General features: G+C 43.4%; 1 protein-coding gene across 1 annotated transcript in view; it reads right to left on the bottom strand.

The window, feature by feature from the left end:
- The window catches only part of LOC121531538 (F-actin-capping protein subunit alpha-2), a 43760-nt gene extending 21372 nt beyond the window's left edge, over window positions 1-22388 (bottom strand). The window contains exons 1-2 of the mRNA XM_041836788.2: window positions 22283-22388; window positions 4485-4548 (exon numbers count right to left, since the gene is read on the bottom strand). Coding sequence (XP_041692722.2) covers window positions 4485-4548; window positions 22283-22321 — 103 coding nt within the window. The 5' untranslated portion in view covers window positions 22322-22388. The remainder of the gene's footprint in view (window positions 1-4484; window positions 4549-22282) is intronic.
- Window positions 22389-23090: the final 702 nt, after the last annotated feature.

Below are 23090 nucleotides of genomic sequence, written 5' to 3' on the forward strand. Positions count from 1 at the left end.
AGTGTGCAAAGCCGTCATCAAGACAAAGGGTGGCTATTTGAAGAATCTCAAATATAATATATATTTTGATTTGTTTAACACTTTTGTTTACTACATGATTCCATATGTGTTATTTCATAGTTTTGAAGTCTTCACTATTATTCTACAATGTAAAAAATAGTAAAAAAGAAAAGAAAAGGTGTGTGTCCAAACTTTTTACTGGTAGTGTATATCACCAGTAGTACATTTACCGTTAATTTCTAACCTACAATGTTTGTTATTTTGGTTACGTAATTATTTAACGCTAACGTCATTAGCATGGCTGTTGTAAGTAACAGCGAACTTTCCAGGACATAGACATGTCTTATATGGGCAGAAAGCTTAAATTCTTGTTCATCTAACAGCACTGTCCAATTTACAGTAGCTATTACAGTGAAAAAATACCATGCTATTGTTTGAGAGTGCACAACAACAACAAAAACTATCATGGCAACTGGTTTGATACATTCACCTCTGAAGGTAAATAATGTACTTACATTCAGTAATCTTGCTCTGATTTGTCATCCTAAGGGTCCCAGAGATAAAATGTAGCATAGTTTTGTTTGATAAAATCAATTTAGGAACTGGGTTCTACAGTTTGAACCCCTGCTATCTCTGGCTCCACACCCACCACACCTGGCCATCTAGATGTGTGAAAGTTAGTGTATAAGCTAATGATCCATCATGTATGACATTCCTGGGAGTGTGTAAACTTACATTTTTTATTACCATATAATTGTTGTATGTTCTCTATAGTTATGTACTTGAAAATGTATCAATTGACCAATTCGACACATTTGGGCAAACTTGATACAAAATAGTCCAGTATTGCAATGCTTCACTGGATCAATCTGAAACTTTGCACACAAACTGCTGCCATCTAGTGGCCAAAATCTAAATTGCACCTAAACTGCAATATTATATTGTGGCCTTTAATGCATTTCAAAGATGATGGAACAAAAAAAACACATGTTTTTTTGTTTGTATTATCTTTTACCAGATCTAATGTGTTACATTCTTCTACATTAATTTCATATTTCCACAAACTTCAAAGTGTGTGCTTTCAAATGGCTATATTTGGATGTCATTTTAGTCGAAAAATTGAAAAAAAAAGTGTCCAATTCTTAAGAGGTTAAAAAACATGGAAAAATACATGCTAAAAAAAATTGTGGTTTTATGGTCAGGACAGCCCTACAATCTACTATTCCCCCATAGTACAAAAGTTGTCCTATTCTATTCTGTGCAAGAAATACAGTGCATTCGGAAAGTATCCAGACTCCTTTACTTTTTCTTATTCTAAAATGGATAAATTATTATTTTTTCTTCTGATCCATCTACGCACAATACCACAATGACAAAGCAAAAACAGGTTTTTAGAAATGTTTGCAAATTTATACAAAATAACACAGAAATATCACATTTACATAAGTATTCAGACCCTTTACTCAGTACTTTGTTGAAGTACCTTTGGCAGCGATTACAGCCTCAACTCCTGCGTTGTCTTGGCTGTGTGCTTAAGGTCGTTGTCCTGTTGGAAGGTGAACCTTCGGCCCAGTCTGAGGTCCTGAGCGCTCTGGAGCAGATTTTCATCAAGGATCCATCTGTACTTTGCTCCGTTCATCGTTCCCTCAATCCTGACTAGTATCCCAGTCCCTGAAAAACATCCCCACAGCATGATGCTACCATCACCACACTTCACCGTAGGGATGGTGCCAGGTTTCCTCCAGACATGATGCTTGGCATTCAGGCCAAATAATTAAATCTGGGTTTCATCAGACCAGATAATCTTTTTTCTAATGATCTGAGAGTCTTTAGGTGCCTTTTGGCAAACTCAAAGTGGGCTGTCATGTGCCTTTTACTGAGGAGTGGCTTCCGTCTGGCCACTCTACCATAAAGGCCTGATTGGTGGAGTGCTGCAGAGATGGTTGTCATTCTGGAAGGTTCTTCCATCTCCACAGACGAACTCTGGAGCTCTGTCAGAGTGACCATCGGGTTCCTCCCTGGCCAAGGCCCTTCTCCCCTGATTGCTCAGTTTGGCCGGGCGGCCAGCTCTAGGACGAGTCTTGGTGGTTTTCAAACTTCTTCCATTTATGAATGATGGAGGCCACTGTGTTTTTGGGGACCTTCAATGCTGCAGAAATGTTTTGGCAACCTTCCCCAGATCTGTTCCTTGACACAATCCTGTCTCGGCGATCTACAGACAATTCCTTTGACCTCATGGCTTGGTTTTTGCTCTGACATGCACTTTCAACTGACGGACCTTATTTAGGCAGGTGTGTGCCTTTCCAAATCATATCAAATCAATTGAATTTTCCACAGGTGGACTTCATTCAAGTTGTAGAAACATCTCAAGGATGATCAATGGAAATAGGATGCACCTGAGCTCAATTTTGAGCGGCATAGCAAAGGGTCTGAACACTTATGTAAATAAGGTATTTCGTTTTTTTATTTTTAATACATTTGCAAACATTTCTAAAAACCTGTTTTCGCTTTGTCATTATGGGGTATTTGGTGTAGATTGATAAGGGAAAAAAATAATTTAATCAATTTTAGAATAAGGCTGTAACGTAACAAAATGTGGAAAAAGTCAATGGTCTGAATGCACTGTAAATATTCCAAACATAGTCTGGGACAGTTGTGGGATGCGATAGATCTCAAATTAATACAACCACTAGCATCAAAAAACCTGTTTTAAGCAATGAGCCTGACGCAACAGATGAGAACGTTTAGCTTAAGATGTTGATAAATAATTAGGGTATTTCTTCACATTATAAGCGCAGCAATGCGCACATGGCAGTAGGCTATAAGCGTGAATGTTCCATTAGCAGGAAATCACCATTCTCAAAAGTGCCCACAAATGAGATTATGAATAATGCTTTTATTATAAAAAGGTGCATTTTTATGGTGAAAATGATCTTCCCCAAAATTGAAACTCACGCGCTGCGTATGTATGCCAGTTAGGCTCTACACCCGTTGTAAAGCTGATTAATGTGCTTCATTTGAATAAGTTATTTGGCCACTTTAGTTGTGATACAAACCTTGAGGTGTGCGACTGATTTGGAAAAAGTCGCAAAAAAAAGCATGCGCTGTTTCTTGCCTTAAACTGGGCATCATTCACAAGTGATAATATATCATTCACAAGTGATATGCTAATATTGTCACCCATCACACTATTCTTGATTTAATCTTGTCTTTACATATACAAAATAATATGTGTGAAATTTGTTTTGATTTAAAAACGGACCATTATCATGCACCGGTCTCGAAACAGGGGCAGCGGAAAAAAAGACATGTCATCTATGCACTTAAATAGCGAATGAGGGACGCTTTTCCCATGGTTCATTTTCATGCCAGCCAGGTAGGCTATACTCCTGTTGTAAAGAGAAGCAATGTGCTTAATATTAGGAAAGTTGATTAATAAATGTAGTAGGACTAGCCTACAGAAAGCTGATGGGATCCTCCTCTTTTTAATAGAGGCCATCACTCTGTTCTCACAAAGTTGTAGAGCCTATAGAAATGTTGCGCAACATGAACTCTCATGAAGTGTTTGATTAGATTTTTGAATTGCATATGCATTGATGTCAGAGTGATTTGAGGGACAATAGAGTGCTGAGTAACAGGCAACTTAGCAAGTTTGGTAGGCTACTAATGACCATCAGCAGCATCAGAGCTTGGAGAAGCCTAATTACCATAACTAAAATGTCACGTGGCGCAGTGGTCTAAGGCACTGCATCGCAGTGCTAGCTGTGTCACTAGAGATCCTGGTTCGAATCCAGGCTCTGTCGTAGCAGGCCGCGACCGGGAGACCCATGGGGCGGCGCACAATTGGCCCAGCGTCGTCCAGGGTAGGGGAGGGAATGGCCGGCAGGGATGTAGCTCAGTTGGTAGAGCATGGCATTTGCAACGCCAGGGTTGTGGGTTCGATTCCAGTATGAAAAGAATTAAATAATGTATGCACTCACGTCGCTCTGGATAAGATCGTCTGCTAAATGACTAAAATGTAATTTTTTAAAAATGTACATGTAATTTGACTGCCGTCATGACTCATGACCACCGGTGTGGCGGTAACACGGTCACCGTAAACGCCCTAGTGGTGACTGGTCTGTCATTCGTGCTTTATGTTAGCAGTATAGGCCTAGTGCACAGTCTGAGGGCGATATGGGCCAGCTACTTTGGTTAACGAGACTTTCTTTCAGAACTGATAGTTAAGAGAAGACTAGCGAGAGCTTACATGTGTGGGTTTTAGTTAGATACTAAAGATACTCTCTGTGTGTGAGTGCTCTGCTCTGTAGTGTGTGGTTTCAAGATGCTGAGGAATGATCTGTGTCATAACATCTCTAGTGAGAAATACTCACCACAGCTTACTACCTAAAGTGTGAGTTGTGATCCTCACAAGCTAGATTCCTGCTCCTGGCTTTGGTCCATACACACGCATCCTAAAACATAGGCTACAAACAAAAGCTCACCGTTGAAAACTTCATTGAACTCTCCCGGTGGGGCGTGGATGACAAAGTTTGCTGCTATGCGTACCTGCAAACACAAAGACACACGTCAGAAATGCAAGGGTAGGCTTAGTACCAACACAAATCTCTTAGATCAGTGAATCACACAGGCAACATTCTCATTTTCCTAAACTTTGAGATCTCAGTCTGGAGACTGGTGAGGTCAGCAACACAAACATCAGGACCAGCACAGAACAGCACAGTGGGATAGGGATAACATTGGGTAGATGTGTTTTCATCCATTTATGGTCAACTTTCCTCTCCCTCTGTTTCTCTGTTATTGAGGCCAATAGCATGATGGACGAATACAGTGGGTTTACAACCACAATTCTCACTTCTCCGCCACTGTAGAGAAGTGAGAATTGTGAGAGTTGCCCTCTCTTCATAACGTCGGAGCATCCAGCATCTGTCTGCCTGGCACGTCTCCACTGCTGCTCAGTTGCACCACAACACTTCCTGTTTGGAGGTGATATGTGAAACTGAGAGCAAGGGGCGGGCAGCCCCTCCCTCGAGTGGCTCATGAACATACAAGGGCATGAAAATGTGCTGAGGAGCCTAGTAGTGAAGTGCAACCCTCCCTCTCGCTCTGCCAGGGTAGGGCTTGGCATGTGGCTTCACTGGCTTGGCTAGTACATCGTCCCCGCCTCCCACCCCCCTGGACTGACAAGCCGGGAAAGGGAGGTGTGTGTGTGTGTCTCTCCCTTGGGCCCTCATCAGTGTTGTGTATGAGGAGCTTTGGTGCTCAGCACGGATGCAGACTGATTCTCATAATGAGTGATATGGTGAGAGCCAGAGAGGCACTCAGGGATTCTTACCTGTGTGTGTGTGTGTGTGTGTGTGTAGCTCTGGAAAAAGAGTATGTTCATTGCTGAAATCCCTATGGAGGAGGCATTTGGATCAGGACTCCCTTATTATGCTTCAGAGCGATGTAAACAAACTTTAATTGTAAACACTGCAGCGCCACTACTCCTTTTACACTCAACTCTGTTCTGTTAGCCTAGCATTGTGAGATGCTGTGCGATTCTATTTCATTGCTCCCTCTAGGTCAGGTCGTTTTTGTAAAAGAGAATGTGTTGTCTTAAAAAAAAAAAAGAGTTAACCTTATACAACCGCATCATATCGTTACCCTATCACCGCATTCAGTTAACTTCTATATAGTGACACTAACAACACGTCTGTTGGGTGTGAATAAAAGGCATGATGCACTTCATTACGACTATTGGGGTGATTTTCATGAAACCAATTATACCATGTCAGTAGTTAATAGTTACTAAACCATGGTCCATGACGCATCCATTTCACCAGCCGACTTCTTAGTTAAAAAGGGCTCAATAAATGAATATATCAATTCAGTGCAATTCACTGGCCCTTTTCCAACCCCATAATAATATAAGTGTTTCCCCTAGATAAATCTAAATTCTTGCCGCTGCTGCAAAAAAATATGTAATTAAAAAAATATATACAGTGCATTCGGGAAGAATTCAGACCTTGACTTTTTCCACATTTTGTTAAGTTACAGCCTTATACTAAAATTTATTAAATTAATTGTTTTCCTCAATCTACACACAATACCCCATAATGACAAAGTGAAAACAGGTTTTTAGAAATATTTGCAAATGTATTACAAAAGAAAACAGAAATACCTTTTTTTACATTAGAATTCAGACCCTTTGCTATTAGACTCGAAATTGAGCTCAGGTGCATCCTGTTTCCATTGAACATTCTTGAGATGTTTCAACAACTTGATTGAAGTCCACTTGTGGAAAATTCAATTGATTTGATGTGATTTGGAAAGGCACACACCTGCCTAAATAAGGTCCCACAGTTGACAGTGCATGTCAGAGCAAAAACCAAGCCATGAGGTCGAAGGAAATGTCCGTAGAGTGCCGAGACAGGATTGTGTCAGGGCACAGATCTGAGGGAAGGGTACCAAAAAATGTCTGCAGCATTGAAGGTCCCCAAGAACACAGTGGCCTCTATCATTCTTAAATGGAAGAAGTTTGGAACCACCAAGACTATACCTAGAGCTGGCCGCCCGGCCAAACTGAGCAATCAGGGGAGAAGGGCCTTGGTCAGGGAGGTGACCAAGAACCCGATGGTCACTCTTAAGGAGCTCCAGAGTTCCTCTGTGGAGGTGGGAGAACCTTCCAGAAGGACAACCATCTCTGCAGCACTCCACCAATCAGGCCTTTATGGTAGAGTGGCCAGACGGAAGCCACTCCTCAGTAAAAGACACGACAGCCCGCTTGGAGTTTTCCAAAAGGCCCCAAAAGACTCTCAGACTATGAGAAACAAGATTCTCTGGTCTGATGAAACCAAGATTGAACTCTTTTGGCCTGAATACCAAGCGTCGCGTCTGGAGGAAACCTGGCATCATCCCTACGGTGAAGCATGGTGGTGGAAGGATCATGATGTGGGGATGTTTTTCAGCAGCAGGGACTGGGAGACTAGTCAGGATCGAGGGAAAGATTAATTGAGCAAAGTACAGAGATCCTTGATGAAAACCTGCTGCAGAGCGCTCAGGACCTCAGACTGGGGAGAAAGTTCATCTTCCAACAGGACAACGACACTAAGCACACAGCCAAGACAACGCAGGAGTGGCTTCGGGACAAGTCTCTGAATGTCCATGAGTGGCCCAGTCAGAGCCTGGACTTGAACCCGATCGATCATCTCTGGAGAGACGCTCTCCCCATACAACCTGACAGAACTTTACAAATCAAATCAAAATGTATTTGCCACATGCGCCGAATACAACAGGTGTAGACCTTACAGTGAAATGCTTACTCACAAGTCATTAACCAACAATGCAGATAAGAAAAAAAGTGTTGAGTAAAAAATTAAATTAAAGAGCAGCAGTAAAATAAAATAACAGTCGGGAGGCTATATACAGGGGGTAACGGTACAGAGTCAATGTGTGGAGGCACCGGTTAGTGGAGGTAATATGTACATGTGGGTAGAGTTAAAGTGACTGTGCATAGATAATAAACAGAGTAGCAGCAGCGTAAAAGAGGGGGTGGAGTGGGGGGGACAATGCAAATAGTCTGGGTAGCCATGATTAGCTGTTCAGGAGTCTTATGGCTTGGGGGTAGAAGCTGTTAAGAAGCCTTTTGGACCTAGACTTGATGCTCCGGTACCGCTTGCCGTGCGGTAGCAGAGAACAGTCTATGACTAGGGTGGCTGGAGTATTTGACCATTTTTAGGGCCTTCCTCTGACACCGCCTGGTATAGAGGTCCTGGATGGCAGGAACCTTGGCCCCAGTGATGAAAAAGCCATATCTTAGACTGGCCAATAAAAAGAAAAGATTAAGATGGGCAAAAGAACACTATACTTTTTCTTTGCAACTCTGCCTAGAAGGTCAGCATCCCGGAGACGCCTCTTCACTGTTGATGTTGAGACTGGTGTTTTGCGGGTACCATTTAATGAAGCTGCCAGTTGAGGAACTGTGAGGCATCTGTTTCTCAAACTAGACACTAATGTATTTATGTGTCCTCTTGCTCAGTTGTGCACCGGGGCCTCCCACTCCTCTTTCTATTCTGGATAGAGCCAGTTTACGCTGTTCTGTGAAGGGAGTAGTACACAGCTTTGTACTACATCTTCAGTTTCTTGGCAATTTCTCGCATGGAATAGCCTTCATTTCTCAGAACAAGAAAAGACTGACGAGTTTCAGAAGAAAGTTCTTTGTTTCTGGCCATTTTGAGCCTGTAATCGAACCCACAATTGCTGATGCTCCAGATACTCAACTAGTCTCAAGAAGGCCAGTTTTATTGCTTCTTTAATCAGCACAACAGTTTTCAGCTGTGCTAACATAATTGCAAAGGGGTTTTCTAATGATCAATTAGCCTTTTAAAATGATAAACTTGAATTAGCAAACACAACGTGCCATTGGAACACAGGACTGATGGATGCTGATAATGGGCCTCTGTACGCCTATGTAGATATTCCATTAAAAATTAGCCGTTTCCAGCTACAATAGCCATTTACAACATTAACAGTGTCTACACTGTATTTCTGATCAATTTTATTTTATTTTAAATGGACAAAAAAAAAGACTTTTCTTAAAAAAAAAAAAGAACATTTCTAAGTGACCCCAAACTTTTTGGAACGGTAGTGTATTTCTGCCAAGACGCGCTTTTTAATGGATAGTTGCTGGATCAATGACTGGAAGTATATGGGAACAGCTAGCATGTCATTGCATCTCACTTGCCACCACTTCTGAAAATAATCCTAGGGCAAACACTGAATATCATTATCACTTGGCTCTCTTTATTCTTTAAGCAGAGTGACACCTTTGTACAGAGCGTAAATAAAGACCGAATGGCACGTCATTAAGTCTATATTGGCCATGGCCTTGCGACAGCTGTGAGTGTGAGATGACAGGAGACAGTGCAGCGATTCTTCAGCACGTGGAGAGCTTTGGTCTGACAGAGACGACACACACGGACAATTATTGTTCTGCAACTATCTGTGCGTCTGACTAACTGGCTGTTTGGTGTGAGAGAGCTTGAGCTGTCGTGTCCGCAGAATAAAACACTTGATTTTATGGCGCTAGGTTTGGATCACACCCAGGTGGGCGGGCACACACACTTAGGTCATTTCACAGGAACACTGAGAACAGGGATGCTGATAGTGGATCGTGGGACAGACAAGGAATATTTTGTTTTTGACACTGCCAACAAAGGGCTTAATCTTTTTGTTAAAATTTTGGGCACATTTTAGACACCCACTCTACTCGCTATAATCTTATAAAGAGCAATTCTACGACAACAGAGTGATGCTGAGACTGCTTTTTCACTTTAAAATGTATGGCAAACAAAAACAAATGATTGCAAAGTTAAACAAACCACACACCTCTATGCACAAGGCCTACTTTGAACAGTTTCCACAGAAAATATTACAAAAACACATTCACTTGAAGAACAGTGCAGATGCAAAGTTTGGTAACTTCGCAATCCTTGGTTTTTAACATACATTTTAAAGTGAAAAATCTCAGCATCACTGTTACCGTGGAATTGCCCTAAAACATTGTTAGGCCTAGACAATAATACAAAACACACACACACACTGTACGAACGAACGCACAAAGTAATGCGCACACATACACAACGAACACACAAAGACCTCCTGCAGTAGCCTAGTCTTTGCAAGGTCCTGGGCAGACAGTCACCAGCTGGGCTTTCTGTTCGCTCTGTGTTCTCTGTCCTCCAGTGATAATGTGCTGTGTTTGTTTCCCCACATCCACACTCCCAGGATCATCTATTATCCCAAAAGAGACACAGCTCCAGTGGAACTATCCCTAATCCCAGAATCACACCTCTTATCGGGACACTCCAGAACCCTAAACCATGAGAGGGAGGAGGAATAGGAGAGGGGGGTATAATCTGACCTTTAAATCAAATCAAATTGTATTTGTCACATGCGCCGAATACAACAGGTGTAGACCTTACAGTGAAATGCTTACTTACAAGCCCTTAACCAACAATGCAGTTAAGAAAGAACACCAAAACAAATGTAAAATAATACAAAAATAAAAGTAACGAATAATTAAAGAGCAGCAGTAAAAATAACAATAGCGAGGCTATATACAGGGGGTACTGGTACCGAGTCAATGTGTGGGGGCACCGGTTAGTCAAGGTAATTGGGGTAATATGTACATGTAGGAAGAGTTATTAAAGTGACTATGCATAGATAATATACAGAGAGTAGCAGCTGTGTAAAAGAGGGGTGGGGCAATGCAAATAGTCTGGGTAGCCATTTGATTAGATGTTCAGGAGTCTTACGGCTTGGGGGTAAAAGCTGTTTAGAAGCCTCATGGACCTAGACTTGGCGCTCCGGTACTGCTTGCCATGCGGTAGCAGAGAGAACAGTCTATGACTAGGGTGGCTGGACACCTAGTATAGAGGTCCTGGATGGCAGGAAGCTTGGCCCCAGTGATGTACTGGGCCGTACGCACTACCCTCTGTAGTGCCTTGCGGTCGGAGGCCGAGCAGTTGCCATACCAGGCAGTGATGCAACCAGTCAGGATGCTCTCGATGGTGCCAAATCTTTTCAGTCTCCTTAGGGGAAATAGGTTTTGTCGTGCCCTCTTCACGACTGTCTTGGTGTGCTTGGACCATGTTAATTTGTTGGTGATGTGGACACCAATGAACTTGAAGCTCTCAACCTGCTCCACTACAGCCCTGTCGATGAGAATGGGGGCGTGCTCGGTCGTCTTTTTCCTGTAGTCCACAATCATCTCCTTTGTCTTGATCACGTTGAGGGAGAGGTTGTTCACCTGGCACCACACGGCCAGGTCTCTGACCTCCTCCCTATAGGCTGTCTCGTTGTTGTCGGTGATCAGGCCTACCACGGTTGTGTCATCGGCAAACTTAATGATGGTGTTGGAGTCGTGCCTTGCCATGCAGTCATGAGTGAACAGGGAGTACAGGAGGGGACTGAGCACGCACCCCTGAGGGGACCCCGTGTTGAGGAGCAGCGTGGCGTATGTGTTGTTACCTACCCTTACCACCTGGGGGCAGCCCGTCAGGAAGTCCAGGATCCAGTTGCAGAGGGAGGTGTTTAGTCCCAGGGTCCTTAGCTTAGTGATGAGCTTTGAGGGCACTATGGTGTTGAACGCTGAGCTGTAGTCAATTAATAGCATTCTCACATAGGTGTTCCCTTTGTCCAGGTGTGAAAGGGCAGTGTGGAGCGCAATAGAGATTGCATCATCTGTGGATCTGTTGGGGCGATATGCAAATTGGAGTAGGTCTAGGGTTTCTGGGATAATGGTGTTGATGTGAGCCATGACCAGCCTTTCAAAGCACTTCATGGCTACAGATGTGAGTGCCACGGATCGGTAGTCATTTAGGCAGGTTACCTTAGTGTTCTTGGGTACAGGGACTATGGTGGTCTGTTTGAAACATGTTGGTATTACAGACAGACAGGGAGAGGTTGAAAATGTCAGTGAAGACACTTGCCAGTTTGTCAGCACATGCTCGGAGTACACGTCCTGGTAATCCGTCTGGTCCTGCAGCCTTGTGAATGTTGACCTGTTTAAAGGTCTTACTCGGCTACGGCTTACATCGGCTACGGAGAGCGTGATCACACAGTCATCTGGAACAGCTGATGCTCTCATGCATGTTTCAGTGTTACTTGCCTCGAAGCGAGCATAGAAGTAATTTAGCCCGTCTGGTAGGCTCGTGTCACTGGGCAGCTTGCGGCTGTGCTTCCTTTTGTAGTCTGTAATAGTTTGCAAGCCCTGCCACATCCGACGAGCGTCGGAGCCGGTGTAGTACGATTCAACCTTAGTCCTGTATTGACGCTTTGCCTGTTTGATGGTTCGTCGGAGTGCATAGCAGGATTTCTTATAAGCTTCCAGGTTAGAGTCCCGCTCCTTGAAAGCGAAAGCTTTAGCTCAGTGTGGATGTTGCCTGTAATCCATGGATTCTGGTTGGGGTATGTATGTACAGTCCCTGTGGGGACGACGTCATCGATGCACTTATTGATGAAGCCAGTCATAGCTATATTCAATTATTTTTTAAGTCACAAGTTTAATTAAAACCTGTTTAACCCATTATCATGGTTGGCGTCTTGACGGATTTGTCCAAGATTGTGTGGCATAAAGAGCATCCTGCACCATCGAGAGCATCCTGACCGGTTGCATCACCACCTGGTATGGCAACTGCTTGGCATCCGACCGTAACGTAAGGCGCTACAGAGGGTAGTCCGTACGGCCAAGTACATCACTGGGGCCAAGCTTCCTGCCATCCAGGACCTACTGTGAGGGAAAAAAGTATTTGATCCCCTGCTGATTTTGTACGTTTGCCCACTGACAAAGACATGATCAGTCTATAATTGTAATGGTAGGTTTATTTGAACAGTGAGAGACAGAATAACAACAACAAAATCCAGAAAAACGCATGTCAAGAATGTTATAAATTGATTTGCATTTTAATGAGGGAAATAAGTATTTGACTCCTCTGCAAAACATGACTTAGTACTTGGTGGCAAAACCCTTGTTGGCAATCACAGAGGTCAGACGTTTCTTGTAGTTGGCCACCAGGTTTGCACACATCTCAGGAGGGATTTTGTCCCACTCCTCTTTGCAGATCTTCTCCAAGTCATTAAGGTTTCGAGGCTGACGTTTGGCAACTCGAACCTTCAGCTCCCTCCACAGATTTTCTATGGGATTAAGGTCTGGAGACTGGCTAGGCCACTCCAGGACCTTAATGTGCTGCTTCTTGAGCCACTCCTTTGTTGCCTTGGCCGTGTGTTTTGGGTAATTGTCATGCTGGAATACCCATCCACGACCCATTTTCAATGCCCTGGCTGAGGGAAGGAGGTTCTCACCCAAGATTTGATGGTACATGGCGCCGTCCATCGTCCCTTTGATGCGGTGAAGTTGTCCTGTCCCCTTAGCAGAAAAACACCCCCAAAGCATAATGTTTCCACCTCCATGTTTGACGGTGGGGATGGTGTTCTTGGGGTCATAGGCAGCATTCCTCCTCCTACAAACACGGCGAGTTGAGTTGATGCCAAAGACCTCGATTTTGGTCTCATCTGACCACAACACTTTAACCCAGTTCTCCTCTGAATCATTCAGATGTTCATTGGCAAACTTCAGACAGGCCTGTATATGTGCTTCTTGAGCAGGGGAACCTTGCGGACGCTGCAGGATTTCAGTCCTTCACGGCGTAGTGTGTTACCAATTGTTTTCTTGGTGACTATGGTCCCAGCTGCCTTGAGATCATTGACAAGATCCTCCCGTGTAGTTCTGGGCTGATTCCTCACCGTTCTCATGATCATTGCAACTCCATGAGGTGAGATCTTGCATGGAGCCCCAGGCCGAGGGAGATTGACAGTTCCTTCCATTTGCGAATAATCGCACCAACTGTTGTCACCTTCTCACCAAGCTGCTTGGCGATGGTCTTGTAGCCCATTCCAGCCTTGTGTAGGTCTACAATCTTGTCCCTGACATCCTTGGAGAGCTCTTTGGTCTTGGCCATGGTGGAGAGTTTGGAATCTGATTGATTGATTGCTTCTGTGGACAGTTGTCTTTTATACAGGTAACAAGCTGAGATTAGGAGCACTCCCTTTAAGAGTGTGCTCCTAATCTCAGCTCGTTACCTGTATAAAAAGACACCTGGGAGCCAGAAATCTTTCTGATTGACAGGGTATCAAATACTTATTTCCCTAATTAAAATGCAAATCAATTTATAACATTTTTGACATGTGTTTTTCTGGATTTTGTTGTTGTTATTCTGTCTCTCACTGTTCAAATAAACCTACCATTAAAATGATAGACTGATCATTTCTTTGTCAGTGGGCAAACGTACAAAATCAGCAGGGAATCAAATACATTTTTTCCCCTCACTGTATATACTAAGCTGTGTCAGAGGAAGGCCCAAAAAATTGTTAAAGACTCCAGTCACCCAAGTCATTGACGGTTCTCACTGCTACTGCACGGCAAGCGGTACCGGATCGCCAAGTCTAGGTCCAAAAGGCTCCTTAATAGCTTCTACCCCCAAGCCAAAAAACTGCTGAACAATTAATCAAAATGGCCACCCATTAATCAAATGGCCACCCGGACTATTTACATTGACACCCCCTTAAATTGTTTTTACACTGCTGCTACTCGCTGTTTATCATCTATGCATAGTCACTTTACCCCTACCTACATGTACAAATAACCTTGACTAACCTGTACCACCACACATTGACTCGGTACCGGTACCCCCTGTATATAGTCTTATTGTTATTGTGTTACTAAATAAACTAAAGTAAAAAATACAATAAAAAGTAAATATTTTCTTAACCATTTCCTGAACTGCATTGTTGGTTAAGTAAGCATTTCACAGTAAGGGCTACACCTGTGGTATTTGGCGCATGTGACAAATACAATTTGATAAAACATTACCTTTCTGTCCTTGCATTTATGGCAGGTTAAGGTGTCTTTAAATCATATACAGTGGGGAGAACAAGTATTTGATACACTGCCGATTTTGCAGGTTTTCCTACTTGCAAAGCATGTAGAGGTCTGTAATTTGTATCATAGGTACACTTCAACTGTGAGAGACGGAATCTAAAACAAAAATCTAGAAAATCACATTGTATGATTTTTAAGTAAATAATTTGCATTTTATTGCATGACATAAGTATTTGATACATCAGAAAAGCAGAACTTAATATTTGGTACAGAAACCTTTGTTTGCAATTACAGAGATCATACATTTCCTGTAGGTCTTGACCAGGTTTGCACACACTGCAGCAGGGATTTTGGCCCACTCCTCCACACAGACCTTCTCCAGATCCTTCAGGTTTCGGGGCTGTCGCTGGGCAATACGGACTTTCAGCTCCCTCCAAAGATTTTCTATTGGGTTCAGGTCTGGACACTGGCTAGGCAACTCCAGGACCTTGAGATGCTTCTTACGGAGCCACTCCTTAGTTGCCCTGGCTGTGTGTTTCGGGTCGTTGTCATGCTGGAAGACCCAGCCACGACCCATCTTCAATGCTCTTACTGAGGGAAGGAGGTTGTTGGCCAAGATCTCGCGATACATGGCCCCATCCATCCTCCCCTCAATACGGTGCAGTCGTCCTGTCCCCTTTGCAGAAAAGCATCCCCAAAGGATGATGTTTCCACCTCCATGCTTCACGGTTGGGATGGTGTTCTTGGGGTTGTACTCATCCTTCTTCTTCCTCCAAACACGGCGAGTGGAGTTTAGACCAAAAAGCTCTATTTTTGTCTCATCAGACCACATGACCTTCTCCCAATCCTCCTCTGGATCATCCAGATGGTCATTGGCAAACTTCAGATGGGCCTGGACATGCGCTGGCTTGAGCAGGGGGACCTTGCGTGCGATGCAGGATTTTAATCCATGACAGCGTAGTGTGTTACTAATGGTTTTCTTTGAGACTGTGGTCCCAGCTCTCTTCAGGTCATTGACCAGGTCCTGCCGTGTAGTTCTGGGCTGATCCCTCACCTTCCTCATGATCATTGATTCCCCACGAGGTGAGATCTTGCATGGAGCCCCAGACCGAGGGTGATTGACCGTCATCTTGAACTTCTTCCATTTTCTAATAATTGCGCCAACAGTTGTTGCCTTCTCACCAAGCTGCTTGCCTATTGTCCTGTAGCCCATCCCAGCCTAGTGCAGGTCTACAATTTCATCCCTGATGTCCTTACACAGCTCTCTGGTCTTGGCCATTGTGGAGAGGTTGGAGTCTGTTTGAATGAGTGTGTGGACAGGTGTCTTTTATACAGGTAACGAGTTCAAACAGGTGCAGTTAATACAGGTAATGAGTGGAGAACAGGAGGGCTTCTTAAAGAAAAACTAACAGGTCTGTGAGAGCTGGAATTCTTACTGGTTGGTAGGTGATCAAATACTTATGTCATGCAATAAAATGCAAATTATTTACTTTAAAATCATACAATGTAATTTTCTGGATTTTTGTTTTAGATTCCGTCTCTCACAGTTGAAGTGTACCTATGATCAAAATTACAGACCTACATGCTTTGTAAGTAGGAAAACCTGCATAATCGGCAGTGTATCAAATACTTGTTCTACACACTGTATTTAGCATTAATCAGTTAAATTAGACATTGAACTTGAAACCTGTAAGAATCCTGGATCTAGCTGTACGGCAGTTTGTTGTATAGCGACTTCAGAAATTCTGTGTAACTACGTAACATTACGACTCTCCTTATGTTACAGGGTGAAAACAGTTGTCATAGGCACATTCATATAAAAATAATTTATGCATTACAAAACCAAATGCTTCTAACCGAAAGTCACCTTACCTTGATACTTATAACCTAGACTGATACTGTCATTAACGCGGTTCTTCCATAATATGCGTCCTGTGTAGCTCAGTTGGTAGAGCATGGCGCTTGCAACGCCAGGGTTGTGGGTTCGTTCCCACGGGGGGCCAGTATGAAAATGTATGCACTCACTAATTTTAAGTCGCTCTGGATAAGAGCGTCTGCTAAACGACTAAAATGTAAATGTAAAATAATGATGCATAATACTTGTTGGATGCGCATTTGGTGGCCAGCTGATTAGTTACGGCATGATATTTTTACACATCATCATCATCTGATCCAGGAAGGAATTTTCTAAAATGACAGTCAAATGACGAACAGCTGTTGTGATTGTGCATGCGATGCAGCAGGCCAAATGTTGGAGAAAAAGTGTTTGCGAGGAATGTCCAGAATATTTTGGTGTCGCATTCATTACGCTGGTGAAGACAGTGGTGCCTGGATCCACATTGGAGCTAATATCCCTAGCGAATTGATATTGATCATCTGTTGTGGTCTGCTTGATTTAGAGCAGTGTCTCGTTAGATTTAACAAAGCATCAAGGTATGCTCCCTGTCTGACTCATGACCTATTTAGTGTTTAAATGCTGTTTAATATGACATGTAGCTAATTTGAACTGATGTGCACTTCTTACATTCACTTTTTCATGTTAATTCAAATACTTTATTAAAATCCATATGGTTTGATTTCAATACAAAAAAAACAAAATGGTAGGTCCAGGTAGTCACAAAAATAGATGGGTTTTGGTTAAATTGTGGTTTTAAATGAATGGAGCGAATTTGGAGAAGCAGTTTTTTTTGGTGAGCGTGAAACGGTTTTTAGTGGAGAGGTTGGAAAGGACATGGAGCGCCAGAGCAGAAGCACCGCTCTATGAGCAATGAGCAGGATTTTCTAACTGCTCAACTCCGCTCACATGCTCTGGTAAACGAAACGCTTCAGTCTGGTTTTAGACCCCATCATAGCACTGAGACTGCACTCGTGAAGGTGGTAAATGACCTTTTAATGGCGTCAGACCAAGGCTCTGTATCTGTCCTCATGCTCCTAGACCTTAGTGCTGCTTTTGACACCAACGATCACCACATTCTTTTGGAGAGATTGGAAACCTTAATTGGTCTACACGGACAAGTTCTTGCTTGGTTTACATCTTATCTGTCGGAAAGATATCAGTTCGTCTCTGTGGATGGTTTGTCCTCTGACAAATCAATTGTACGTTTTGGTGTTCCTCAAGGTTCCGTTTTAGGACCACTCTTGTTTTCACTATATATTCTACCTCTTGGTGATGTCAGTGGTCTTCTGTAGCTCAGCTGGTAGAGCACGGCGCTTGTAACACCAGGGTAGTGGGTTCGATCCCCGGGACCACCCATACACAAAAAAAATGTATGCACGCATGACTGTAAGTCGCTTTGGATAAAAGCGTCTGCTAAATGGCATATTATTATTATTATTATATTATTCGGAAACACAATGTTAACTTTCATTGCTATGCGGACAACACACAGCTGTACATTTCTATGAAACATGGTGAAGCCCCAAAATTGCCTACCCTGGAAGCCTGTGTTTCAGACATAAGGAAGTGGATCTCCCGAGTGGCGCAGTGGTCTAAGGCACTGCATCGCAGTGCTAGCTGTGCCACTAGAGATCCTGGTTCGAATCCAGGCTCTGTCGTAGCCGGCCGCGACCGGGAGACCCATGGGGCGGCGCACATTTGGCCCAGCGTCGTCCAGGGTAGGGGAGGGAATGGACGGCAGGGATGTAGCTCAGTTGGTAGAGCATGGCGTTTGCAACGCCAGGGTTGTGGGTTCGATAAAATAATGTATGCGCTAACTGTAAGTCGCTCTGGATAAGAGCGTCTGCTAAATGACTAAAATGTAAATGTAAATGGATGGTGGCATATTTTTTACTTTTAAACTCGGACAAAACAGAGATGCTAGTTCTAGGTCCCAAGAAACAAAGAGATCTTCTGTTGTACAGTCGTCAAAAAAACACACAAAAAAATTAAAACTGAAGGACCTCAGCGTTACTCTGGACCCTGATCTCTCTTTTGACAAACATATCAAGAATATTTAAAGGACAGCTTGTTTCCTTCTTCGTAACATTGCAAAAATCTGAAACTTTTTGTCCAAAACTGATGCAGAAAAGCTCATCCATGCTTTTGTCACTTCTAGATTAGACTACTGCAATGCTTTACTCTCTGGCTACCCGGATAAAGCACTAAATAAACTTCAGTTAGTGCTAAACACAGCTGCTAGAATCTTGACTAGAATCAAAAAATGTGATCATATTACTCCAGTGCTAGCCTCTCTACACTGGCTTCCTGTTAAGGCTAGGGCTGATTTCAAAGTTTTACTGCTAACCTACAAAGCATTACATAGGCTTGCTCCTACCCATCTCTCCAATTTGGTCCTGCCGTACATACCTACACGTACGCTACGGTCACAAGGCGCAGGCCTCCTTATTGTCCTTAGAATTTCTAAGCAAACAGCTGGAGGCAGGGGGCTTTCTCCTATAGAGCTCAATTTTTATGGAATGGTCTGCCTATCCATGTGAGAGTTGTAGACTTTGTCTCGACCTTTAAGTCTTTACTGAAGACTCATCTCTTCAATAGGTCCTATGATTGAGTGTAGTCTGGCCCAGGGGTGCGAAGGTGAACGGAAAGGCACTGGAGCGAGAAGTATGCTCCCTCTAATTCACTCTCTCTCCCTCCCCTCCCGTAGGACCTGAGTCCTAGGACCATGCCTCAGGACTACCTGGCCTGATGACTCCTTGCTGTCCCCAGTCCACCTGGTCGTGCTGCTGCTCCAGTTTCCACTCTTCTGCCTGCGGCTATGGAACCCTGACCTGTTCACCAGACGTGTGAACTTGTCCCAGACCTGCTGTTTTCAACTCTCTCTCTCTACCGCACCTGCCATTTCAACCTCTAAATGCCCAGCTATGAAAAGCCAAGTGACATTTACTCCTGATGTACTGACCTGTTGCAACCTCTACAACCACTGTGATTATTATTTGACCCTGCTGTTCATCTATGAACATCTTGGAGAAAAATCTGGCCTTAATGGCCATGTGCTGTTATAATCTCCACCCGGCACAGCCAGAAGGGGACTGGCCACCCCTCAGAGCCTGGTTCCTCTCTAAGTTTTTTCCTAGGTTTCTGCCTTTCTAGGGAGTTTTTCCTAGCCACTGTGCTTCTACATCTGCATTGCTTGCTGTTTGGGGTTTTAGGCTGGGTTTCTGTATAGCACTTTGTGACATCTGCTGATGTAAAACGGGCTTTATAAATACATTTGATTGATTGATTGATCTGGTGGACTGAGACGAATCCAATGCAAAAAAAACTGATATCTCTAGCTTAAACTGAGGTTTTTTTAATGGGGATATTTGTATCATGCTAATTAGATTCCGGCAGGGGCGTGGACATCAACCTTAGTCGGTTTTAAGAGGTGAGAAATATATAAACTCACAGAAAGCTGTGACTCTTCTCTCTGTAACTAGAACAATAGTTAAAAACTGCATTTTTCCCCGCAATTGCATTTTGAGCAGTGGTCATATGCTTGTGCTTCTCAGAATGCATCTCTCCCTCCTCCATGCGCACAGTGGGAATAAGAGTGGCTCAGTCACACAGCAGCCGACAGTGAAACAGGAACAGACAGATACTTTCATAGCAGGAATCAACATAATGCATAGGTTATTACTGTTGGTTTTAGAACAATCTACAGGAACGTTGTGTAGCAAAATCACAGAAAATTACTGACGTACGCAAAATGCTTCAGTAAGAGGGAGGCAATGCCGGTGTCTGTAATTTTCGGTTCATAGTTGCAACTCTAACATTAAAGGGGCTAAGTGTGCTGTTAACAGCTTAGCTTCCTCTACTGTCCGACTGCCCCATACTGGGCTCATCCAGTGATCCTCTGTTTCGCAACACGTGACCACCCTCCTTGATAACGTTCAAACCGATTGAGCCATACAAGCTAGCTGTGGAGTGATTTTACGGCCCGTTATTAACGCCGTTACATAGGCCTCGACCTACCCTACAGAGATCATGATGAGACTTCAAAAGGTAGAAGCCCAATAAAAAAAAAAGTGTTTTCTGTGTGGCTATTTGTCCAGCCATGGTAACTATGGTTTGTGAATTAGAGAATAACAACATTCCTCCAGTAAAAAGTATCAGATTACATAGACCACACGACTAACACCCAAACACTAGCTGTTCATAGTTTCAACGTAAGCCATGTTAAATGGCTGAGGCTTAAAACAGTCATTATAAGTCAGGGTGGAGCAGATAGTGATACAGGAGTGTGGGAGGGCAACACCAGACAGACAGCCTTGGGGCTGGGCTGCGGAATTTCTGAGGTTTGTAAATTGATTGCTATCCTGGCTCTGTGAGGCTGCACTTTAATTCCCCTATCAACCCATCTACAGCCAATGTGCTCTAGCCCATTCAATGAACTAGGCATGCATAGGCCTAGTACATTCAGTAGGCTACACCTGAAAGCCTTCTATGCCATTAGGCTAGGCCATATTCTTGCAATCTCTGGGCTCTGAAGGAGGAACCACTGCACTGTCTCTTAGGCTTTTCCATGGTACGCTCTGGCACGTCGGTCAAGTTCAACCCTCACTTGGGTACATCAACACAAACTGGCATTTCAAAAGACGACATGTATGCAACTATGTATCTGGCAGTGTTAAGCTACAGAGGTTAGGTTCTGTAAATTCTGCATCTCTCAAGTGGAGAGTAAACAGACTGTAAACAGACTGTAATGCCGTAACAGGGAAGTTGGCAGGCCTGCACCCAAAGGGTGGTTGAAGGAAAAACGTCTTGGCAGCTACGGATATGCCACTGTACTCCAAATTGTACCTTTATTGAGATTATTTAAATACTGCTAGTTTTCCCAGAAAACTGCCCTTTTCGTCCTCATGCTAGCTAGCAGTCGTCACCGCAGCCAAACTAGCAGTACTAGAGGTACGTTTCCCAACCTATATCTCGTGCCGGCTCCATGGTGTCTTAAATGTAACACAGGAGATCCACATAGCACATTGGGGAGATGAAACAAAGGAAGCCCATTTTCAATTAAGGAAGCAAAGTGGGCAGGGGGACCATTGGGCGATGTGAGCATGGGCGAGGGACGTGAACAGGGCAGGACCAAAGTTGGAATAAGGTGAACTTGATTCAAATACTCTGTAACATCGCATTGTGATTGACCAATCGAAGCTCACTATACTGTCGTTTCCAGCCCATACTGGATTGGCTGTTGATACCTAGCACTACCTAGACTGCTTACACCAACATGAGGGCGAAGCAAGCCTGGCTATCCGAATTTGTGTGTTAAAAGGATCTCTGCCACAACCATGATTGCGTTCAGAACCCAGTGCAGCTCAGTGTAAACAAGCGTGATGGTAGGTTAGATATCTTCTGGCGATCATCATACTAGCCAGTTGGACCTATATTTAAATCCGAGATTCAACACTACAGTCATATCTGTCACACACAAACGGCAGTAAATTGCACATTATCAGCATTCATTGTGCAAAGAGCGTTAACAGGGGGTGTAGGTTGCTATCTTAGCTAACGTTAGCTGCTCATTCGTGAGAAGTTCAAGACATGATCACAAAGCGATACAGAGACAAATTAAAATGAAAGCACAACGTTGATTACAAGGTTTTCGATTAGGAGGGTGAGAGGTTAACTTTTGTTTATTTGTTATATACTGCACGGTTCCTATTTTAGAGTTAGGACCGTACAAGGAGTCTCCATTTGAGATTCGCAAAGGAGCGGAAGTTGGCCAGAGGCTGCCGAGCTAAAAATAATAGCTAGACTAACGTTGGCCGAGCGAGAATCGCGGTTTGTTTATCCAACATTTATGCACAGTAGCTTAAATAAAAGCATACTCATATGAATAGACAGACGCACATACAACCCTAAAGATACCATATATCCTCCAACACAATCAACGGCAGATAAAAACGACATCTTACCTTCGCCTCATCCGATAACTGCTCCTCATGATCCGCCATCTTTTCTTCCGGCACCACAAGCTTGTCGAAGCCGAATCTGACGTCTTCAAGTAGGAGGATTGCCACAATTTCGGCAACATCATACAGATGATTTTGATTGGTGTGCACATTTATATTAAATATATCACTTCACCAATCAGGGACTAATTATTACCCATAAGCACTTCAGTCCTACTTCATGTGTTGAACATACAGTCTATGGTTTTGAAAGCATATGTTTGGAAAAACGAAATAACATTGAAATAATATAGTGTGTTAAAAGTACCTAGTTAGAATGAATTGCCAGTTGTATCTTGTTTCTGATTTTTGGGGGGGTGAAATGGATTCACCCCATTTGACCACATTTGCAGTGATGTATCAATGCAACAGGGATCTGCATGTGGTATACTGTGTCCTTCAGGACCATGGATGCTCTATTTCTTTCCACTAGATGGTACTGTAATCCTTCACTGTGAACTGCTCTGATGAATTACCGTGGTGAGCCGTATAAACCCTGAATCGCCATCAGCCATGCTTGATTACCAGTGAAGTTGATGTGAGAAGTGCACACAGTGGAAAAAGTGAAATCCCAGATAGACAAACTATTAGCCTACTCTGTGACAATACACACTAAAATGTCTTATTAAGGCTTTTGTCCAAATAGTGGTCCAGGCTTTATCAGCCTCCATCAACTGACGCCAATGATGTACACTAGGCAAAGGTGGGAACAGAGAGATTGGATTGCTTGAAATGAGAAAAAGTCATTATCAAGGGATTATTTGAAGCAGAG

Source organism: Coregonus clupeaformis, chromosome 19, assembly GCF_020615455.1.
Source record: "Coregonus clupeaformis isolate EN_2021a chromosome 19, ASM2061545v1, whole genome shotgun sequence".
NCBI lineage: Eukaryota > Metazoa > Chordata > Actinopteri > Salmoniformes > Salmonidae > Coregonus > Coregonus clupeaformis.